A 23,584-nucleotide genomic window follows, 5' to 3' on the forward strand; every position below is an offset into this window, starting at 1 on the left:
TTTTTTTTTTTTGTAGTTTTCTTTGAAAATATTACATATGATCAGAAAAGTACATAGTTATATGTATACAGCCCGATGAATTTCCACAAGCTGAACACACCCATGTAACCAGCACTAACTAAAACAAGAAATAGGATATTCTTAGCACACCAGAAGTTACCTTTTTGCCTGCTCTCCTTCACTACTTTTCCTCTTTCAGGACAAGCACTATGCCCTCAGGATAATCACTATCCTGACTTCTAACACTATCGATTAGTTTGCCTGATTTTGAACTTTGTTAAAGTGGACTCATGGCTTATGTTCCTCTATATATATTTAAAAAGAGATAGATACAAAAGTATATGCTGTGTAAATCCCTTTACACAAAGCTCAAAACTGGGCAAAACAAATCTCTGAGCATCCTAGAAGGTCAGCATGGTGGCCCCTCCTCTTCCACATTTCTTTTTTTATTTTGGAGGAGAATATTTTTAGCTGGCCTTTTGAAACAGAGTTCTAAAATGTTAGCATTATATAGCTAAACCTTTATCCTCTTTTGTCTTCTTATTTTTAGGAGTATCTTGATAGTGGCTGGAATTTGAACAACATGCCAGTGATGGAGCAGTCTGTCCTTGCACATATTACTGCTGATATATGTGGCATGAAACTTCCTTGGCTGTATGTGGGAATGTGCTTTTCTTCATTCTGCTGGCATATTGAAGACCACTGGAGCTATTCAATTAACTACTTGCATTGGTGAGAAGTTCCAAAAAGAACCCATGAATAGTAAGCAAGCTGGATAGGAAAACTTTCCTTTTCAGTGCAGATGTGTCTTAACTGTGTCTAAAGAGTAATGAACTACTTTTTTTCCCCTAAGGTTTTTCACTTCTATTAGAACAGGCGTCCTGATAAGTTAAGACAGTGGTTCTCTAGACTTTTTTTTTTTTTTTAAAAGATGGAGTTTTGCTCTTGTTGCCCAGGCTGGAGTGCAATGGCGTGATCTCGGCTCTCTGCAACCTCCACCTCCCAGGTTCAAGCAATTCTCCTGCCTCAGCCTCCCAAGTTGCTGGGATTACAGGCATGCGCCACCACGCCCAGCTAATTTTTTTCTATTTTTAGTAGAGACAGGGTTTCTCCATGTTGGTCAGGCTGGTCTCGAACTCCCGACCTCAGGTGATCCGCCCACCTCAGCCTCCCAAAGTGCCGGGATTACAGGCGTGAGCCACTGTGCCCGGGTAAGACAGTGGTTCTTAAGATTCCTAGAGCATCCATGAATTCCCTGAAATTGCACACACACTACTTTGCAAAAACAACGTATTTCTGGGGGAAAAGGTAGTTTTTTGTTTTTGTTTTTTTGTTTTTTTGTTTTTTTGTTTTTTTTTTTGAGACGGAGTCTCGCTCTGTCGCCCAGGCCGCAGTGCAGTGGCCGGATCTCAACTCACTGCAAGCTCCACTTCCCGGGTTTACACCATTCTCCTGCCTCAGCCTCCTGAGTAGCTGGGACTACAGGCGCCCGCCACCTCGCCCGGCTATTTTTTTGTATTTTTTTTTAGTAGAGACGGGGTTTCACCGTGTTAGCCAGGATGGTCTCGATCTCCTGACCTTGTGATCCGCCCGTCTCAGCCTCCCAAAGTGCTGGGATTACAGGCTTGAGCCACCGCGCCCGGCTGGGAAAAGGTAGTTTTTATCTGAAGTAAAAAAGTCTTTACCTAGGCCGGACACAGTGGCTCACACCTTTTATCCCAGCACTTTGGGAGGCCGAGGTGGGCAGATCACCTGAGGTCGGGAGTTCGAGACCAGCCTGGCCAATATGGTGAAACCCTGTCTCTACTAAAAATACAAAAATCAGCTGAGTGTGGTGGTGCGCACCTGTAATCTCAGCTACTTGGGAGACTGAGGGAGGAGAATCACTTAAACCCGGGAGGCAGAGGTTGCAGTGAACCAAGAGACCCCGCCATTGCACTCCAGCCTGGGCAACAGAGTGAAACTCCGCCTCAAAACAAAAAGAAGTCTTGACCTATAGAAAAAGCATATTCTAAGTAAAAGTTACTTTTACTTAGAATTTGATGGCCAGTGGTAGCCTGGATACCCTTTTGGGAGAAGTGTGAATTTTAGTAGTACCACAGTGTCCTCTAGGTCTGTGTGATGACCAGCCTCTCTTTTGTTGTGCTGAATTCAGGTGTCACTACGCACAGTAGAGTGAGCCTTATCTTTGTGTGTGCATTGAGGGGGCAAGGTGGGAGGGATGTGCAGATATTTGGGCTTCTTTACTTTTTAAACTCTTCAAGCCATTTCTTCACATCTGTTTTCTTCTCTATTTTTCTTCTAAATATAAAAATATTTGAAAATCTATAACGCACTCAAATCCTCACACAAGGAATTTGAGGATGTACCACAAGAAAGATAATTGGCATATATATGTATAGAATTAATTCTACTTCCCTAGGCAGTTGCTCCCAGCTGTAAAATGAAGATTATATTTACCATACCTCACAGGGATGATACAGACAAATTGTTTGATAATTTAAAGTCCTTTGAAGAATAAGAATTCCTTAGAAATGCTAATTGCCTTATTAGTGTTTGATTTAACCTAGTCTGCCAGAATGGGCAAGGGAAAAGAAAAATGGCGAGTTGCCTTCCCTTGTCAGTTGCTTTAGGAAACTGTGGTAACAACATATCCTGAAGTGAATACGATACCTTATATTCTTAGAAATTCTAGATACTGGCTGGGCACGGTGGCTCACACCGGTAATCTCAGCACTTTAGGAAGCTGAGGTGGGTGGATCGCCTGAGGTCAGGAGTTCGAGACCAGCCCGGCCAACATGGTGAAACCCCGTCTCCACTAAAAATACAAAAATTAGCTGGCCATGGTGGTACACACCTGTAATACTAGCCACTCAGGAGGCTGAGGCAGGAGAATTGCTTGAACCTGGGAGGCGGAGGTTGCAGTGAGCTGAGACTGCGCCATTGTACTTCAGCCTGGACAACAGAGCAAGACTCAGTCTCAAAAAAAAAAAAAAAGAAAGAAAATGGCCGGGCATGGTGGCTCACACCTGTAATCCCAGCACTTTGGGAGGCCGAGACGGGCGGATCACGAGGTCAGGAGATCGAGACCATCCTGGCTAACACGGTGAAACCTCGTCTCTACCAAAAAAAAAAAAAAAATGTAAAAAAATTAGCCGGGTGTGGTGGTGGGCGCCTGTAGTCCTAGCTACTCCGGAGGCTGAGGCAGGAGAATGGTGTGAACCCGGGAGGCAGAGCTTGCAGTGAGCCCAGATCGCGCCACTGCACTCCAGCCTGGGCGACAGAGCAAGACTCTGTCTCGAAAAAAAAGAAAAAAAAGAAATTCTAGGTGTCTGCATTTTCTAAAGAATCAGATAGGCCAGGCGCAGTGGCTCAAGCTTGTAATCCCAGCACTTTGGGAGGCCGAGACGGGTGGATCATGATGTCAGGAGATCGAGACCATCCTGGCTAACAAGGTGAAACCCCGTCTCTACTAAAAAATACAAAAAAAAAAAAAAAAAAAAACTATCCGGGCGAGGTGGCGGGCACCTGTAGTCCGAGCTACTCGGGAGGCTAAGGCAGGAGAATGGCGTGAACCCGGGAGGCGGAGTTTGCAGTGAGCAGAGATCCGGCCACTGCACTCCAGCCTGGGCGACAGAGCGAGACTCCGTCTCAAAAAAAAAAAAAAAAAAAAAGAGATAAAAATGGGAGGGGGTAGAGGGACCTCAAATGGAAAGTCTTCTGTTCATTCATACTTGAAGGGGGAAAATGCATTACATATGTTCACATCACATTTCTTTTTCTTTCTCTTTTTCTTTTTTTTTTTTTTTTTTTTTTTTTTTTTTGAGGTGGAGTCTTGCTCTTGTCACCCAGGCTGGAATGCAGTGGTGCAGTCTTGGCTCACTGAATCATCCACCTCCCGGGGTCAACTGAATCTTCTGCCTCAGCCTCCCAAGTAGCTGGGATTACAGGTGCCTGCCACCATGCCCGGCTAATTTTTGTATTTTTGTTAGAGATGGGGTTTCACCATGTTGGCCAGGCTGGTGTTGAACTCCTGACCTCGTGATCCACCTGCCTCGGTCTCCCAAAGTGCTGGGATTACAGGCGTGAGCCACCATGCCTGGCCCACATTCACATTTCTAATGATACTTTGTCAGTTTGCGGTTTCCTTTGTAGCGTAGTCTTACAAAGCCAAGTCTGAAAAATATGAACTGGTAACCCATTTTGTTTGTGTTGGTGTTGCAGATTGATTTATTTTTATTATCTATTTCCAGGGGTGAGCCAAAAACCTGGTATGGAGTCCCAGGGTATGCTGCTGAGCAGCTAGAAAATGTAATGAAGAAACTAGCTCCAGAACTCTTTGTGTCCCAGCCAGATCTCCTCCATCAGCTTGTGACCATCATGAACCCCAATACCCTGATGACTCATGAAGTGCCTGTATGTTCTGGGTTAATCCTTCTGCCACTCAAGCTTAATTTACCACTTCTTTTTCCTTTTTATTCACTTTTTTATGATGTTGATTTGATTCTGTGTTTTCCATAGCATAACTTGATAGCAGAAACAGCTGCTTTGCTGCGGTACTGTACATTTACTCAGTGGGACTGGATCCTTAGATACCATAAAAATTAATTTGTTGCAGCTAGTAACTAGATTGCTAAACAGCCTTCCTTTGCAAGTAATAATTGCAATTCATTGGTTTTAGTATATTTGTATGTGAAAATTTATTTCAAGGTCTTGAGCTTGTATTTTAGGGTTCACAGTCTAGACCGAAAAGTCTAGAGGTTGCTAAATGAAGTGACAACTATACAGTCCTGGGACACCTAACAACAGGGATATGTTCTGAGAAATGCATTGCTAGGTGATTTCACTGTCATGTGAACTTCATAGAGTGTACTTACATAAACCTAGATGGTGTAGCCAACTATACATCTAGGCTATATGGTATAGGGTATAGATGCTGAGCTACAAATCTGTACAGCATGTTACTGTACTGAATACCTTAGATAGCTGTAACACAATAGTAAGGATTTGTGTATTTAATTGTATCTAAACGGAAAAGGTACAGTGAAAATACGGTATTATAATCTTACAGACCACCATTGATATATGGTCTGTCTGTGACCAAAATGTTGTTATGTGGTGCGCAACTATACTGGCTTCCTTTTGGAGAATACTCTGAAGATATTTGGGAGGCCATATTGAAATGTATGAAGAGTCCATCTTAGCTAAATCAAATGTCAATGATACATTTACAATGTTAAAGTGAATTCTTGAACTTGTTGTGACCTAAATTTTATGCTTTTGGGTTCATAGGCTAGTCAATGGAGACAACAGAAAGGATTTTTATTTGAGGCATTATAAATTATACATAGACCATAGCTTAGAAAATAATCAACAGTAAGCACCACAGTCTCACCATCTCCTCATAGTTGTTATTTTTCTCATTGATATTTTTCTTTCCTTATGTTGACTGTTTTTTCCAGTTTGTTAAGAGTAGATTGCTTTAATTGAGACCTGACCCTGGTTCTTTAATAATTGAGCAAACCTCCTGGGGTTAGATTCTGGACCTACAGAGATAGATGAATGAACTCCTTGTGCATTTAGGGATTCACAATACGAGGTAAAAGATAATGCTTATACAGATAATCAAAGGGTGGTTTCGTTTGACAGTGGTGCCAACTATGAGACTGATCTAATAACTCTATTGGGAATCAGAAAGGGCTCATAAATGAGATGACATCTGTATTGGAGCTGGAACTCTGATAAATTATCACATGTTTGGCAGAGTCAGGGAAGGAGGAGAAGTATTCCAGGTAGAAGATATGGTGTTCCTGTGATGGGTCTTTTAACAGAACCCTGAAGGCCGTATTACTACACAGATGGCTGGTCTCCATCCCTAGAATTTCTGATCCTGCTATTTTATTAGTCTGAGTGGGGCTTGATGATTTGCATTTCCATCCTAGTGGATGTTGATGCTTTTGTTCTGGGGGACCATACACTAGGTAAGCATTGATGTAGAAATATAGAGGCTTGAAAAGGAAATCTAATATTATTATATAATAATAAGCCCAGTGTAAGGATTTGTGTGCCTAGAGCATTATAGGTACTTTTGGGGTGAGGGTGGTGGTAGGAAGAAGGAAATGATGGGAGATAAGTTTGAGTTCCAAATGAGGAGGAGCTCTGTATGTTATGAGATTCTTGAAATAGAGTGGGATTTCTTTAATTGGTGGTAGAAGATACTTCTTTGGGGGTAATAATAATATATTAGGATATTCTTAATTGTAGCTGTTTTTACAAGTTATACTTTGAATCTTAATATGGCCACATTTTTGTTTTGTGTTCAGATACTAATCAACTTTGGTAGTCTGGGATACTGCTCCATCTTGTGACATAAATTAGTATCGCTAGGTGATATTCTACTATAGTAATTTGTTTCTTCTGGCTCAATTGCAGAAAGCTGCCTTTTGGGGGAAATTATCTAATAGTCTGTGTCCAGATTGGTTTTAGTAACAATGTCACTCTTTAAGAAACTCAAGAATCTTCAATTTCTGTCTCTTTAGGTTTACCGAACTAATCAGTGTGCTGGGGAGTTTGTGATTACATTTCCAAGAGCCTACCACAGTGGTTTTAACCAGGGTTTTAATTTTGCTGAGGCTGTTAATTTCTGCACTGTTGATTGGGTATGTAATTGCAATTTAGTGAACCTTTTCAAATTTATTATTTTTCTTGAGGAAATTGAATATAATGTTTTAAAGTGTCATGTGGGCTAGGCGCGGTGGCTCATGCCTGTAATCCCACACTTTTGGATGCCAAGGCGGGCAAATCACCTGAGGCCAGGAGTTTGAGACCAGCCTGGCCAACATGGTGAAACCCCATCTCTACTAAAAATACAAAAATTAGTCAGGCGTGGCGGTGGGCGCCTATAATCCCAACTACTTGGGAGGCTGAGGCAGGAGAATCACTTGAACCCAGGAGGTGGAGGTCACATTGAGTCAAGATCACGCCATTGCACTCCAGCTTGGGCAAGAGACTGAAACTCTGTCTCAAAAAAATAAATAAATGTCACACGGGTAGTTGCCTTGACCCATTACTGCTCAAATAGTCAGTCTGCAAATTGTTTACCAGTCCACAATGAGATAAAGCACTTGTACCACAGTGTAAATCAAGCATGAATTACCTAAGCATACTGCTTAGTTCAGCTGATGTGTTTTCTTTTGTAGCAAGACTTTCTTGATAAAGAAAGGAGTCTGTTGATTTACGTTCTGGCTGAAGCTCAGCATCTCATTGCAAACTGATAAATAATTCCAGTCTAAAGGCTATACTTTGTATAGTACTGGCTTAAATTATTTACAGTACAGCAATTTAAGGACACATTTGGTTTTAGTTAGTTGTAAAGTTTAATTTTTATATTTGTATTAATACTTCTACCTAAAAAGATCTAGATTAAGTGTTGTTAAAGCTAATGAATTATTATTTTGTCATAATGGTACTTGCTATATCTATACTTATTTTCCATTGTGTAGTTTTTTGGAGTATTATTCCCTGAAGTAGGTTGATCTTACCAGTTCAGCACAACTATTTCAGGAAATATATAAGGTCATACTTGTAATTAGATTCTACATTGTTGTAGATACTAATACATTGTTAATACATTGGGTCTTTTTTTTAGAAAAACCACTTTTTAATTAAGATATATAACATTATAGATCTTTGGGATGCAAAGATAAATAAGGCCTAGGGCCTAGGCTAGGAATCTTATGAGTCTGATGTGTTGTTTTTTTAAATTTGTTGAGACAGAGTCTCGCTCTGTCACCCAGCCTGGGGTGCAGTGGTGTAATCATGGCTCATTGCAATCTTGACCTCCCAGGCTCAAGCAATCCTTCCACATCAGCCTCCTGAGTAGCTGGGACTACAGGCGTGCACCACCACACCTGACTAGTATTTGTTTGTAGAGATGGGATTTCACCACACTGCGCAGGCTGGTCTCCAATTCCTTGACTCATGCAAGGCTTGGCCTCCCAAAGTGTTGGAATTACAGGTGTGAGCCATCCGCCTGGCCCAGAGTCTGGTTTTAGGGTTGGTAAATGATACGTGTTCATAGTGTGATGTTTGGTAATTTGATAATGGGTCAGAGGTGTTTGCAGATAGAAGAAAGATGAATGTTATTTTTTTCTTTCCATCTTTTGATACAGCTGCCATTAGGCCGACAGTGTGTGGAGCATTATCGCTCGCTTCATCGATATTGTGTGTTTTCCCATGATGAGATGATCTGCAAGATGGCTTCCAAGGCTGATGTACTAGATGTTGTAGTGGCTTCAACTGTTCAGAAAGACATGGCCATTATGATTGAGGATGAGAAAGCTTTAAGGGAAACTGTCCGTAAATTGGTAAGGCTTATGGAAATCCAACTGCATGTTGTCATTGGGTATTATTTAGTAAAATTCTTACGCACTTTAATATCATTTAAAGCAGTCTTTTTAAAGCGTATTTTCTTTGAGGCCATTGTAATAGATGTAGTATCTCGTGGTTTTAATTTTTATTCACTATCTTATTTGCCACATGTACATATGTCTCTTTGAAGTAGCTGTTCAAATGTTTTGCCCCTTAAAAAAAAATATTTTGTAGAAACAGGGTCTCACTATGTTGCCCAGGCTGGTCTCAAACTCCTGGGTTCAAGCTATCCACCTGACTCAGCCTCCAAATGTGCTGGGTTTACAGGTGTGAGCCACCACACTCGGCTTGCCCTTTATTTTTTTAAAAATTTGATTGTTGTAATAATTCTTTATGTGTTCTGCATACCAGTTGTTTTTTTTTTGTTTTTTTTTTTTAAATCAGATAGGTGTTTTGCTAATATTTTCTCCCAATCTGTGGCTTGTCTTTGATTTTCCTACCAGTGTCTTTCAGCAAGCAGGAGTTTTTCATTTTGATGAAGTCCAGTTTGTTAATTATTTTCTTGTGTGAATCATGGTTTTTTGGTTTCCTATTTAACAAATCTTGTCTAATCCAAAGTTACAAAGATTTTTCTCCTACAAAGTCAAAGTCATCAAGTTTTACATTTAGGTCTTTCATCTATTTCAAGTAATTTTTGTTTTTCAAAAATATGAGTCAAGGTTCATTTTTTTACATGTGGATATCTAGTTCTTCCAGCAGCATTTCTTGAAAATACTGTCTTTTCTTCATTAAATTGCTTTGGCACCTTTGTTGAAAATCAATTCACCACATAAGTATGGGTCTATTTCTGGACTCTGTTGTGTTCTGGTGATCTGTGCATCTATTCTATTGCTAATACCAAATGGTCTTGATTATTGTAGCTTTCTAAGAAGTCTTGAAATCAGGTAGTATGAGTCTTCCAACTTTTTTTTTTTAATTAGTTTTATCTCTTTTACTTTTTTTTAAATGTAAATTTTAGCATCAACTTACCGATTCCTGCCAAATCAATTCCTGTTGGAATTTTGATTGACGTTGCATGAAACTATGGATAGTTTGGGGGAGAATTGATATCTTAATAATATTGAGTCTTCCAATTCATGAACATAGTATGATTTTTTATTGCATGTTTTTTGCACTGTTATAAATTGTACTTTTAAAAGCTTTGAATTTCTAATGGTTTATTGCTAGTGTTTAGAGAGACAATTGACTTGTATATTGACCTTGTCTCCTGAGACCTTGCTAAAGTCACTTAATTTCCAGTAGCTTTTTCATGGATTCTTTTGTAATAATAATATCTGCAAATAGTAATACTGTTTTTTTGTTGTTGTTGTTGTTTGTTTGTTTTTTAAATGTGCCTCTTTGGGTAGAATCCCAGAATATTGGCTCTCTGCAGCCTATTATAGTTTAACAGCAGGTCACCTACCTTCCCCCCTTATGTTTTACAGTTGGGGAAAATAGTGCCCAGAGGGTTTAAGTGACTTACATCAAAGTCTTACATCAAAAATGGTAGCTCATTTTTTAGAACTCTGAGAATTTTTCCAGATATGGAATTTACACATTAAAATTGGGTATGAACTACATGATTCATTCTCAACTAAAATCCATAGAATTGGTCCTTAATCTTATTTTAAACAAAAATTTTAACTCTCTCCATCCCATGAAGTCCTTTTTAATGACCAATTCAAAAATAAAACCAAAATCTAATTAGCATTTTCCTTACCCTCCTCATCTTTGTTGGCCCATATACTTGGCAGATATGAAATAGTTAAAAGGTTAAAATACAGGATAAGAGAATAAAAGAAAGAAGCCCAGTGGTTCATAAACTGACTGGCATTCTCAAGACTGGATTAGGATCCAGTTTTAGATAGGGAAAAAAGGGTGATAGAAGTTTGGTCTTTCAATGACAAAAGGTATATCCAAGAAGGGTTCTCTAGATGTTGGGTGGTACAGATTATGTTGAAATTTACTAGTTCAAGACCTTATTGTTCCTGGCAGTCTTTTTGGATGAACTGTTTTATTATGGCTTTAGTCTTTCCTATTGCACAAATTTTCTAACTATTCAGGTAATGATATCCTTTCAGATAAATTCCTGTAAAAGGCTAAGAGACCACTCAGCATCTTCCCAAACTCAACAATTTCTGCATGATAGTCTTTTCCACTTGTCCCATGTTCTTTCCTTTTATTTTTTTCCTTTTAATAGATTCTCCATATTTCCTCAGAAGTAGGAAGCATATTCCTTTCTTTTGCTCTTATCTATACCCAAAATGTGGACAAGGCTAGTTTGGAGTAGAACAGACAACTAACCTCAGTAGTTTTACAGTCCTATGGTGTTCATACTCAGATCAAAATGACCAAACATAAGGACCTGCCTTGTCTGAAAAAGGAGATCTCCCTAGACAAGTGAACTTGCCTATATTTGCTAGGTCATTTGTTTCCTGTATGCCACACGTTTTAAAATCATGCATCCCTATTTTGGTAAGGCTTTTTTTTTTTTTTTTTTTTTTTTAAAAAAAAACTCAAGTACTACTGCATGCTTGTCTTGGGCTGGTGGATTATATTATCCTTTGGAGGTTTCTCTAAAGTATACTTTATTCTAGGGAGTGATTGATTCGGAAAGAATGGATTTTGAGCTATTGCCAGATGATGAACGTCAGTGTGTAAAATGCAAAACTACATGCTTCATGTCTGCCATCTCCTGTTCTTGTAAACCTGGCCTGCTTGTTTGCCTGCATCATGTGAAAGAATTGTGTCCCTGTCCGCCTTATAAATATAAATTGCGGTAAGTAGGAAGAATGATTTTTTTTTTTTTCTTTTCCTATGGAAAACAGTTGATCCTTACTATAAAAGCTCAATGACATCGCAGTTCTGGGGCTGAAATGTTAAATATAAAACATCTAGTTTTCTCCAAAGCTACACGTCTCAAAGCTAAGTGTGGTGGTATTATTTCCAGGTATAGATACACGCTGGATGATCTCTACCCTATGATGAATGCATTGAAGCTTCGAGCAGAATCTTACAACGAATGGGCCCTGAATGTGAATGAAGCTTTGGAGGCAAAGATCAACAAGAAGAAAAGTATGTGGTACAGAAAATGACTTGGTGATTGGCAAATTGAGGCTCATTGTGATGTAACCAAATTAAGGTCAACAAAACATTTCTTGAAACAGCCTGACCTCATCCTTGGTTATCCCCTCTATGTAGCCAGGTTTACAGAGCACCAGCAGAGAAGGTTTTAAAACTGAGAGTGGATAATGCAGATGCCCTTACATCATAGTGAAATTTTGGTATATGAGTTGTGCAACATCACTTACTTAACAAAAATGATACTGTTAGGAAACCTTTATTTTTGTCTCAGAAATAAAAATTTCACATTTCTTACAAAGACATTGAAATCTTCTTTAAAAAAACAAACAAAAAAAAAAAACCAAACATCTTGTGACAAAGGCAGCATGACACTAAATCAGGAGTCTCTGAAATGGTAGTTTATCACTTCTGAGTTCTAATTAAGGTTAAGGTCCCTGGCACTTGTCATTACCTTTGAAAGTCACTACTACCCTTTTTATCTCTCTCTCTCTCTTTTCTTATGAAAATATAGTTTGTTTTTTGTTTTTTACTTTTCAGCTTAGGGGTACATGTGCAAGTTTGTTACAAAAATAAACTTGTGTCATGGGCGTTTGTTGTACAGATTATTTCATCACCCAGGTTATTATTAATAACCCATTAGTTATTTTTCTGGACCCTCTCCCTCCTCCTGCCCTCTACCTTCCCAGTAAGCTCCACTGTGTGTTGTTCCCCTGTATGTGTTCATGTGTTATTCCCCTCTACACATCTATATGTTTTCATCATTTACCTCCCACTTATAAGTGAGAACATGCAGCATTTGCTTTCCTGTTCCTAGTGTTAGTTTGCTAATTGCCTCCACCTCTATCCATGTTCCTGCAAAGGACATGAGCTCATTCTTTTTTATGGCTGCATAGTATTCCGTGGTGTATATGTACCACATTTTTCTTTATCCAGTCTTATCATCGATGGGTATTTAGGTTGATTCTATGTCTTTGCTATTGTGAATAGTGTTGCAGTGAACATGCACATGCACGTGTCTTTATAATGGAGTGATTTATATTCCTTTGGGTATATGCCCAGTAATGGCATTGCTCAAATGATATTTCAGTCTTTAGATCTTTGAAGAATCGCCACACTGTTTTCCACAATAGTTGAACGAATTTACACTTCTACCAACAGTGTATGAGTTCCTTTTTCTCCACAACCTTGTCAGCATCTGTTACGTTTTGACTTTTTAATAGTAGCCATTCTGATTGGTGTGAGATGATATCTCATTGTGTTTATTTATTTATTTATTAAATTTTTTTTATTTTTTGAGACCAAGTCTCGCTCTGTCGCCCAGACTGGAGTGCAGTGGTGTGATCTCGTCTCACTGCAACCTCCATCTCCCAGGTTCAAGCAATTATCCTGCCTCAGTCTCCTGAGTAGCTGGGACTACAGACACACGCCAACATGCCCAACTAATTTTTGTATTTTTAGTAGAGACAGGGTTTCACCATGTTGGTCAGGCTGGCCTTGAACTCCTGACTTCGTGATCTGCCTGCCTTGGCCTCCCAAAGTACTGGGATTACAGGCATGAGCCACTGCACCCAGCCTTTCATTGTGGTTTTGATTTGTATTTCTCTAATGATCAGTGATTTTGAGCTTTTTTCTCATACGATTGTTGGCCATATATATGTCTTCTTTTGAAAAGTATCTTTTCATATCCTTTGCCTACTTTTTAATATTTTTTTCTTGTAAATTTGTTTAAGTTCCTTATAGATGCTGGATATTAGATCTTTGTCAGATGCACAGTTTGCACATATTTTCTTCCATTCTCTAGGTTGTGTATTCACTCTGATGATAGTTTCTGTTGCTGTGCAGAAGCTCTTTAATTAGATCCCATTTGTCAGTTTTTGCTTTTGTTGCAATTGCTTTTGGCATCTTCATGAAATCTTTGCCTGTGCCTATGTCCTGGCTGATATTGCTAGGTTGTCACCCAGGGTTTTTATAGTTTTGGGTTTTACATTTAAGTCTTTCATTCCTCTTGAGTTAATTTTTGTATATGGTATAAGGAAGGGGTCCAGTTTTAATCTTCTGCATATGGCTAGCTGTTATTCCAGCACCATTTATTGAATAGGGAATCCTTTCTCCATTGCTTGTTTTTGTTAGATTAGTTGAAGATCAGATAGTTGTAGGTGTGCATTTTTATTTCTGGGTTCTCTATTCTGTTCTATTGGTCTGTGTGTCTGTTTTTGTACCAGTTCATTTCTCTTTCAGAGTGTTTTCACTTGCTTTCATTTCTGTAGCCCAACACATAACTCCACCCCCTTTTATTTAGGGGAAAGGAGCAATATCATTGTCTCTGAGTCTACTGTGCTCTAGTAACTGAGCACACTAGTTACTAACTGTAGAATAAAATGCAGGAGGAAGAAGGTTCAAGCCACACAGTAAGACTTATATTTACTTTGCTTTCATAAGTCAGTTGTTTTCTTCTTTTTGTCTGTTGTAAACATGCCAGGTGGTTTTTTTGTTTGTTTTTTGTTTTTTGTTTTTTTTGAGACAGGGTCTTGTTCTGTCATCTCAACTGGAGTGCGGTGACATGGTCATGGCTCACTGCAGCCTTGAAATCCTGGGTTTAATCCTCCTGCTTTAGGTTGTCAAATAGTTGACTACAGTTGTGTGCCACCATGCCTAGCTAAGTTCTTTAATTTTGTAGAGATGAGATCTTGCTGTGTTGACCAGGCTGGTCTTGAACTCCTGGCCTCAACTGATCTTTCTGCCTTGGCCTCGCAAATTGCTGGGATTTACAGGCGTCAGCCACTGTACCCGCCCTAAAACATGTCAGGTCTTAGCATTTTTATATTTAAGTTGAACTCTAGGCACTTGTTTAAAAAACTCCATGTTCGGCCGGGCGCAGTGGCTCAAGCCTGTAATCCCAGCACTTTGGGAGGCCGAGACGGGTGGATCATGAGGTCAGGAGATCGAGACCATCCTGGCTAACACGGTGAAACCCCTATTTTTGTACTAAAAAATACAAAAAAACTAGCCAGGCGAGGTGGCGGGCGCCTGTAGTCCCAGCTACTCGGGAGGCTGAGGCAGGAGAATAGCGTGAACCCGGGAAGCGGAGCTTGCAGTGAGCTGAGATCTGGCCACTGCACTCCAGCCTGGGCGACAGAGCGAGACTCTGTCTCAAAAAAAAAAAAAAAAAACTCCCATGTTCAGCCACCACCCTGGAAAAATCAAATCAACAAATTTATTAATAATTTAAAGTACTGCAAGAATTTGAAGTTACATTTCTAGACAAGAACTGACAAAACCAGTCTCCTCTGAATTTCATACCAGTAGTAATAAACATAATGATTACAGAAAATATGACTTTTTCTTAATTCCTAGGCCTTGTCAGCTTCAAGGCTTTAATTGAAGAATCTGAAATGAAGAAATTCCCAGACAATGATCTTTTGCGACACCTTCGCCTAGTCACACAGGATGCAGAGAAGTGTGCCTCTGTTGCGCAGCAATTGCTTAATGGCAAAAGGCAAACTAGGTATGTGCTTCTGACTGCGTGAGTTTGGATTCTTTGGCACCTATGTTTGGAAACCTTTTGTGACTCCTTCTGTCTTGAATTTCTGTGACCACTTGGGTGTGGTGCACATATATATATATATTCTTATATGGCTTCCTTGGGACTTTGTCTTTATAGATATCGATCTGGTGGAGGGAAATCCCAAAATCAGTTGACAGTGAATGAGCTCCGGCAGTTTGTAACACAGCTGTATGCTCTTCCATGTGTCCTCAGTCAGACACCATTGCTAAAGGTAACCATAGAGGGATGTGTGGGGGAATACTTTGGTAATGTTGTATTTTGTATATAAACTCGATTGACATTACTAAGTAATCTTTGATGATTAGTATGTACATTTATTTGCAGATGCTTTTAATAATACATTGAGTGGTATGTGTATATAAACAGATTATAATAGTAGGCCCACAGAGGGGAAATAAAGTTGGAAATTTTTCCTTTGAAAGTGACCTTGGCTGGACATGGTGGCTTACACCTGTAACCCCAGCTCTTTGGGAGGCTGAGGCAGGCGGATCACCAGGTCAGGAGTTCAAGACCAGCCTGTCCAATCTGGTGAAACCCCATCTCTACTAAAAATACAAAAATTAGCCAGGCATGGTGGCACATGCCTGTAGTTCCAGCTACTCCAGGAGGCTGAAAGTAGGAGAATCGATTAAACCTGGGAGGCAGAGGTTGCAGGAAGAAAAAGAAAGTGACCTCAGCTAGTTTGAGTTGGGATAAGGTCTCCGTTATAGTTGCTTAGTGTTTGCTGTCAGTTGGCTTATGTATTATCTTACTTACCTATATTATTACTAAAATTAAATGAGATGTTAGAGTCAGTGAATATGAATTTAAGATTCTAAGTTTGAAAGAAGCCAATTACTGAAAATTACTGTTTTAATGCAATAACCTGTGTATTTTTTTAGGATCTCTTGAATCGTGTAGAAGATTTTCAACAGCATAGTCAGAAACTACTGTCTGAGGAAATGCCTAGTGCTGCGGAGCTGCAGGACTTGCTAGATGTCAGCTTTGAATTTGATGTTGAACTTCCACAGCTTGCTGAGATGCGTATCCGTTTGGAACAGGCCCGTTGGCTGGAAGAGGTGCAGCAAGCTTGCCTAGACCCCAGCTCCCTTACTTTAGATGATATGAGACGTCTCATAGACCTAGGGGTAGGGCTGGCCCCGTATTCAGCAGTGGAGAAGGCTATGGCCCGGCTGCAGGAACTGCTCACAGTGTCAGAGCACTGGGACGACAAAGCCAAGAGTCTCCTCAAGGCCAGGTGAAAAAGCAGACTTCTCTTTCTTTGGGAAGGTTGGACAGTTTTCTCCATCTTAAACATAGAGCACAACAATTGGTGTATGGCACGTGCTCAATAGCTGCGGTTATTATGCATGTGGAAGACATGTAGAAATAGCTGAGATATTTGGAGCTGCTTTGGGACCTGAATAAAAGAATGTCAATTTTTTCTTATTTTACTGATTATAAAATGAATAATTCAATTGGATACACCTTTTCTAGAGTTGGTTTAATAAAATTTCCCTGGATCCTGTTAATATCCTGTCTTCGAGAGAGGAAAATACTTACAAATAGGTGAAGCTGTTTAAATTCACAGTTAATAAATACGGTGCCAAGGAGTCTTAAAAGAGAAACGTGTGAGAGTCAGTAGGCACTGTTCTGCAAGAAAACAGTGCAGATAATTTTCAACATGAACAGACAATGCCATTTGAAAAAATTTCTTTGCCATACTGAATTTCCTTTGAAATGCTAGTCTTTTTGGTAACCATTTAAAGAAAAATGAACCATCATATAAAATACTAAGAAGTCCTTGTTTGCATTTTGTAGGCCACGGCATTCATTGAATAGCCTTGCTACGGCAGTAAGGGAAATCGAAGAGATCCCCGCATATCTGCCCAATGGTGCAGCTCTGAAAGACTCAGTGCAGAGAGCCAGAGACTGGCTTCAGGATGTAGAGGCCCTGCAGGTTGGTTTTAAAAAGTATATATGGAATGTGTAAGTGCGTCCAGAAAGAGCAATATTGGAAAGTTGTGAAGAATAATATGTTGGATCTCGCTGCACAGTTTCAGTATTTTAGGGGTTGACCAGAAGACTAATTCTATTCAGATTTATTTGGATGTACTTACCAGCTATTATCCTGACCAGTTGTCTCAAATATTTAAAGCTTAGACAGTGTCACCAACTTTTTCTGGGAGCTCGGGAGTCTTTCATAACAAACTTGAGTACTTGACTGCAGATTGAAGCAAAAGAACTTACAATGAAGTAGTGAGAGAAAGTAGTTTTCTACTCTTTGATAAGTATGATTACCTCTTGTTGGCTTGTCCACAACTTTGAAGTTCTGACAATCAGTAATAGCAGATTCAACGAATCTAGTTATATGACTAAATGCCCAAACTAAGCCCTAAGGCCCAGAATTTTCATGAAGTAGTGACTTCAAAGTACCCTCCCAACCCTACAAAAGAAATAAAAACCTAGCCAGTTCCAAAGTAATTATCCAAAGTATCCAAAGTCATTTCCACCAAGTATTTGTGGTTTTATGCTAGATGTCATACTTTTTGACCTGTATATAAGTTTAAAAAAAGAATTAAGTTCACTTGTAGCATTGTTAAGGTACAAAAAGAATGCATTATTTAATATGATTTTCCCAGTTTTCAGACGACTGACTGAATGACTTAATTTGAAAAGTGTTTGATGGGGGATGTCTTCCCTTATCTCTTATCATCATAAACTAATAGGTGTTACTGACCTATTGAGAAAAAGAAAGTCTCAAGTTCTGTTTTGTTGAAGTCCTCAAATTCTAGAAATAAAAATACTACCTGGCTTTCTGAATATTTGTGTAATTTTAAGTGGTGCTAATTGGCTAGTTGCTAACAAGAAGTACCAAACAGGACAATTCTAGACAAATGTTTGCATCTGGGCATCTGTTCTTGTTAATAGGGAAAAGAAGATATATTGTTTGAGGAGATTACATAATTAAGGACTGACTCCAGCAAGCCAAAACAAAAACAAAAACAAAAACAAAGTATTTACTATGGACGTAAACTTCGTTAATGAGAGTTTTAGATGTAGGCACTTGTCAATGATAGGTGGTACTGTAGTAATTAGTTTTAGTCATGGTCCTCCTTTTTACTCCATGATTGCTAGCAGCCAGAAGGTGAGGTCATGGCAATAAGGAGAGGCTGGCATATAAAATCAGAAAGCAAGGGCATGCTTCTGGATGAGTTTATTTCCTTCATATTTTATATGTATATGCTACTTTTACTATGTATGTAACAGTGCCATTAAGGGCAAAAGGCAAGTTTTGCTTCATTCCTGAAAAAATTGGCTACCTTGTTTTTGAATCATTTATTTAAGGACTAATAGACATGACTAACAACAAGGAACTATTTTCTATTTAGTGGATTATTTATTTTAAAATGTTAGGCAGTATTCTGCTTTACACATAGGAAGCACTCGGATTTCTAAATTAAATACCATAGGAATAGCATTAATTTATGAGTCACGCTCTTAAGTGTCCATCAGAACATTTATGCCCTAACAGTTTTAATCCTCTAAGAATAAATATCAAAGGCAGCAAAATAACCTACCCAGTCTTCCCTAGTTGTCCCAAAAATGTCCGTTATGGCTGTTTGTCTAACCCAGGAACACACATTGCACCTAATTGGCATCTCTAAGTTTCTTTTGATCTTGTAGCGTTTTCCTCCCTAACCCAGTTTTTCTCATGTCACTGACTAGACAGTTATCCTGTGGTATGCTCCACCTTCTGGATTTGTTTGGTTGTTTCTTTGTGGAGTGTTCTATTCTCTGTATTTTCTATAAATTGGAAGTTAGTTTTAAAACCCTGGTGCATCCAAGTTAAACATTTTTTAATATAATGCATTAAAATGTCAGGTAATACTGTATATTCTATATTGCATCACAACAGGAGACATATCTGGATGACCTGACATCAGTGATGCTAAGTTTTACATTGTATTAGAGCAACACCAATGCATTTCATCCTCCATAACCTAATGCTTTTATTCTCTTAGTTTGGCTATCTTTTTCTAAAAATACAGTTCCCAGACCAGCAGTAGTAGCATTGGCAACAGCAGCTTCACCTGGGAACTTGTTAGAAGTGCAAATTTATGGACCTTTCTCTGACCCACTGAATTAGAATATTTGGGGATAGGACTAAGGAAACTGTTTAAACAAGCCTTCCAGATGATTCTTACGTATGCTAAAGTTTGAGAACCACTGGGCTGTCTCAACTTTTATTTTAGTTTCCTGAATAATTTATATTGAGTTGCTTTAATTAATCATTGGTGAGTGGATTGGGGTAAAATATTGTTTTGTTGCTTTTTATTTGTATAATTCCGTATGAAAGTCTTGAGTTTCTACAAACCTTCATTTCTGCTGAAATCAGTAGGGATCAATGTGATGAGTGAATTTAGAAGGGTGTAAATAGAACAAAGGGACCACAGTATATGCCACGTTCACATTTGTATCCTTAGAGTCTAGCATATACTAGGTTCTCTAGGCCCGGCACAGTGGCTCACTATAATCCCAGCAGTTTGGGAGGCCGAGGTGGGAGAATTGCTTGAACCCAGGAGGTAGAGGTTGCAGTGAGCTGAGATTGCACCGCTGCATTCCAGCCTGGGCAAGAGTGATACTCTGTCTTAAAAAAGAAGAAAGAAGAAAAAAAAAGAAAATAAAAAAACACCACCACCAACAAAAGACCAAACTAGGTTCTCTAAGTGTCACTTCTACCCCCAACATTATTGGTCAGCTGGCAGGTTGACATTTGTGAATTTAGCATGTTGTTTGTGAATTTAGCATGTTGAGATCATGGAGTAATCTGAAGTACTCAGTGAACCAATCTGATTTATGCTTTTCCTGTTTTTCATAGAAGTGTTCTTTTTTCTAAACTGCTGTAATTTTCCTTGATTTATTAGGCTGGAGGACGTGTGCCAGTGTTAGACACACTCATAGAACTTGTTACACGAGGCCGATCTATCCCAGTACATCTGAATTCTTTGCCAAGACTAGAATCCCTAGTAGCTGAGGTTCAGGCTTGGAAAGAATGTGCTGTTAATACATTCTTGACTGAGAATTCTCCATATTCTCTCTTAGAGGTAAGTTTACAACCAGCTCATCTGCAAGACCTTAGATCTCCAAGTTGGTAAAACATACAGTTCATCACATGCAAAGATGACATCACAGATTAATCTATATTCTGTGAGTTGTTCTTCCAGAAAAGCCAGGGAGATTCTTCTAATCTTCTGGTGAAGCAACCTTTAAATGTTTTCTTGGTTCATTTAGGATAACAGTATCTTAAAGAAGAAAATTTTTTCCTACTGGGTGAAATTCCTCTGTGTTGAAATTGGACTCTTAAACTTGGCCATGTTTCACCCACCTGAATTTCGTAAGCCTGATAAATGATCTCCCCCATCTTTTAAAAGTGCTTTAACTGCACTTTTTGTATTTTGTGTAAACTGTTGCTTGTGCATCATAACTGGGATCAGTTGGTATATATCACATTTTTTACTTGTTACTTAATTGAATCAGGAATCAGTCAATCTCATAAGAGTCTTCCTCCTCCTTTTGTAAAGGAGAGTCTGAGGGTTGCACGTTCCAAAGAAAATCTTCAATACTAAGAAATGGACATCCTTTTTACTGCTTAGGCTTTTATTTTGGGACTTCCTACCTAATGCTTTATCTGAAATTTATTTTACCGTTCGTTGTGCTTTGTCCCACATTAGGTGCTGTGTCCTCGATGTGATATTGGCCTTTTGGGATTGAAAAGGAAACAGAGAAAGTTAAAGGAGCCCTTGCCAAATGGAAAGAAAAAAAGCACCAAATTAGAGAGTCTGAGTGACCTGGAGAGAGCTTTAACTGAAAGCAAAGAGACTGCTTCAGCTGTATGTAGGGGTTTTTTTCTTCTCCTTTCTGTGTTATTGGGAAGAATAATTTCTGACCCTCTCTGGTTTATAGGAATTTGGAGAAGGCAAGTAGAGTAAATTGAAAGTGTTCAGTTTTACTAAAAAGACTTTTTGAAAATTGTCAAGTGTTACGAGTTTTGAATGGTAAGATGCATAGAGGTGCGAAAGATTCAGGGTAGGCTTCCCAGTCAGGGACTGACAGACACAGAAACAGTCTTGTTTAGTGCCTGTGGGTTGATCCAGGAATGCTAACTAAATATATTGAAACTAATATGAATAGATACATGAAACTGCAGTGCCAATTTATTAGTTTACAGTTAAGAAGTACATTTAAAAGTTTACTGGATACTTTGATACTCATCTAGAAGACGTTAAATCTCTGATTCAACATACTGTTGATTCAAAGATGATAGTTTCAAGGAGACGAAGCAATATATAACGAATGTTACACATTAAGCACCTTATCAGGATTAAAAAGGGATAGTTATGTGATGCTTTTAATGGCACGAAGCATTGCCCGTTCTAGAGTGGGACTGTATACCTGCTACTGGGACTAGATTGAATGGGTTCATCTATGGATCCGGGCAACTCCCATTGATTTGTTTGTAACTGCCGGACCTCTTGCGATAGACATGGGTTGCTTTGATTTATTTAGGTATTTTGACACAGATAAAGTCTTTAGTGTATGTTTGTATATTCAGTCAGGTTCTAGACAGATTTCTGCCATCAGAGGTCCTCCATTCCATCTGTGGTTTGTTTTTATAAAGACTAACTGAAAGTTACAGTCACCCTTCTGAGATGTTTATATGTTGGTTTGAAACTTTACATGCAGTATCTTTCATAGATTTTAGTCTGTGCCCATCTGTCTGTAGACCCCTGGTTTAAGAATTCTCCCTACATATTATCTGTTAATTTATGGTAGAACTCAAAGGTTAGTCATTTGCTTTCCATCTCTAAGCTTTGAGAAGTTACCTTGTTATCATAGAAGTGGATTTTTTTTTTAAATATACCAAAGGTCTTTACCTGATTTGCTTTTAGATCTTTTTTTTTTTTTTTTTTTTTTTTTTTTTAAATAATAGATAATGGAGAGTTTATTCTGCCCTTGTAAGGGTGCTTCATCTGGTGAATCGTGATGGATCTGAAAGGGGATAGATGTGATGATTGGAAATGGTTTTTTAACTGTGACAGATTTTTTGAGAACTTGTTTACTATGTGCCAGGCAAAGAGTGTCCTATCCCACATCTGTCACTTAACTGTCATCTCAGCCTTGTGAGGTGGGCACTATTATCACCTCCATTTTACACAGGCAGAAATTTAGCCACAATGGAATACGTGGCACCAGGTCACTCACACAGCTTAGTATGAGGCAGAGTCAGGATTTGAATACAGATAATCTAGTCAGGATCCCATGCTTTTTTTTTTTTTTTTTTTTTTTTTTTTTTTGAGACAGAGTCTCGCTCTGTCACCCAGGCTGGGGTGCAGTGGCCGGATCTCAGCTCACTGCAAGCTCCGCCTCCTGGATTTACGCCATTCTCCTGCCTCAGCCTCCTGAGTAGCTGGGACTACAGGCGTCCGCCACCTCGCCTGGCTAGTTTTTTGTATTTTTTAGTAGAAACGGGGTTTCACCGTGTTAGCCAGGATGGTCTCGATCTCCTGACCTCGTGATCCGCCCGTCTCGGCCTCCCAAAGTGCTGGGATTACAAGCTTGAGACACCGCACCTGGCCCCCATGCTCTTAACCACCAGGACTTTGAGTTTTAGGGGAAGGCCAAGTTATCTAGGACATCATCCTTGATTGTTAACTCTTTTTTCAGATGGCAACTCTCGGGGAAGCTCGCCTAAGGGAAATGGAAGCCTTGCAGTCTCTCAGACTTGCCAACGAAGGGAAATTGCTGTCACCTGTCCAAGATGTGGATATAAAAATCTGCCTATGTCAGAAGGCCCCAGCTGCCCCTATGATTCAGTGTGAACTCTGCAGGGATGCTTTCCACACCAGTTGTGTGGCGGTACCCAGTATTTCACAGGGCCCCCGAATCTGGCTTTGTCCCCATTGTCGGAGGTCAGAGAAACCTCCATTAGAGAAAATTCTGCCCCTGCTCGCCTCCCTTCAGCGTATCCGAGTTCGCCTTCCTGAGGGAGATGCACTTCGATATATGATTGAAAGAACCGTGAACTGGCAGCACAGAGCCCAGCAACTGCTTTCGTCAGGGAATCTTAAATTTGTGCAAGATCGAGTGGGCTCAGGACTGTTATATAGCAGATGGCAGGCCTCAGCAGGACAGGTGTCAGACACAAATAAGGTGAATCTGGACTTTCCTTATTGGGTTGTTGGAATTTGCAAAGCTCTGTATCTTTCTCTCGAACCTGTAGCTTTGGTGTTGCTATTCCCTTGGTGATCACTTTACTGTTAATAGCACCCACTTTACCTGTAGCTTCCCACTTCAAGACCATGCAGCCAGGTACAACATATTCTTTTAGTTTCCTCTGCTCCTAATAGAAGTTGTTTCTCAGGCACTCTTTCTATAGAGCACATATTTAGCTTTTCACAGATACCAATGATCTTTTCATTTATATGTGTGCTGACCCATATATATTTTACATATATGTCTATGATGTTCCTTTAAGTCTTTGCT

The 23,584-nt window shown here is 39.4% G+C and overlaps 1 protein-coding gene across 2 annotated transcripts in view; it reads left to right on the forward strand.

The window, feature by feature from the left end:
* The window catches only part of KDM5B (lysine demethylase 5B), an 83,630-nt gene that overhangs the window by 53,455 nt on the left and 6,591 nt on the right, over window positions 1-23,584 (forward strand). For both annotated transcript variants that reach the window (XM_007988917.3, XM_037985733.2), the window contains 13 exons: window positions 551-732; window positions 4,254-4,416; window positions 6,540-6,659; window positions 8,172-8,366; window positions 11,007-11,188; window positions 11,360-11,484; window positions 14,848-14,998; window positions 15,155-15,269; window positions 15,940-16,295; window positions 16,859-16,997; window positions 19,966-20,145; window positions 20,773-20,931; window positions 22,766-23,251. In XM_007988917.3, coding sequence (XP_007987108.2) covers window positions 551-732; window positions 4,254-4,416; window positions 6,540-6,659; window positions 8,172-8,366; window positions 11,007-11,188; window positions 11,360-11,484; window positions 14,848-14,998; window positions 15,155-15,269; window positions 15,940-16,295; window positions 16,859-16,997; window positions 19,966-20,145; window positions 20,773-20,931; window positions 22,766-23,251 — 2,553 coding nt within the window. The remainder of the gene's footprint in view (window positions 1-550; window positions 733-4,253; window positions 4,417-6,539; window positions 6,660-8,171; window positions 8,367-11,006; window positions 11,189-11,359; window positions 11,485-14,847; window positions 14,999-15,154; window positions 15,270-15,939; window positions 16,296-16,858; window positions 16,998-19,965; window positions 20,146-20,772; window positions 20,932-22,765; window positions 23,252-23,584) is intronic.

Source organism: Chlorocebus sabaeus, chromosome 25 (genome assembly GCF_047675955.1).
Source record: "Chlorocebus sabaeus isolate Y175 chromosome 25, mChlSab1.0.hap1, whole genome shotgun sequence".
Taxonomy (NCBI): domain Eukaryota; kingdom Metazoa; phylum Chordata; class Mammalia; order Primates; family Cercopithecidae; genus Chlorocebus; species Chlorocebus sabaeus.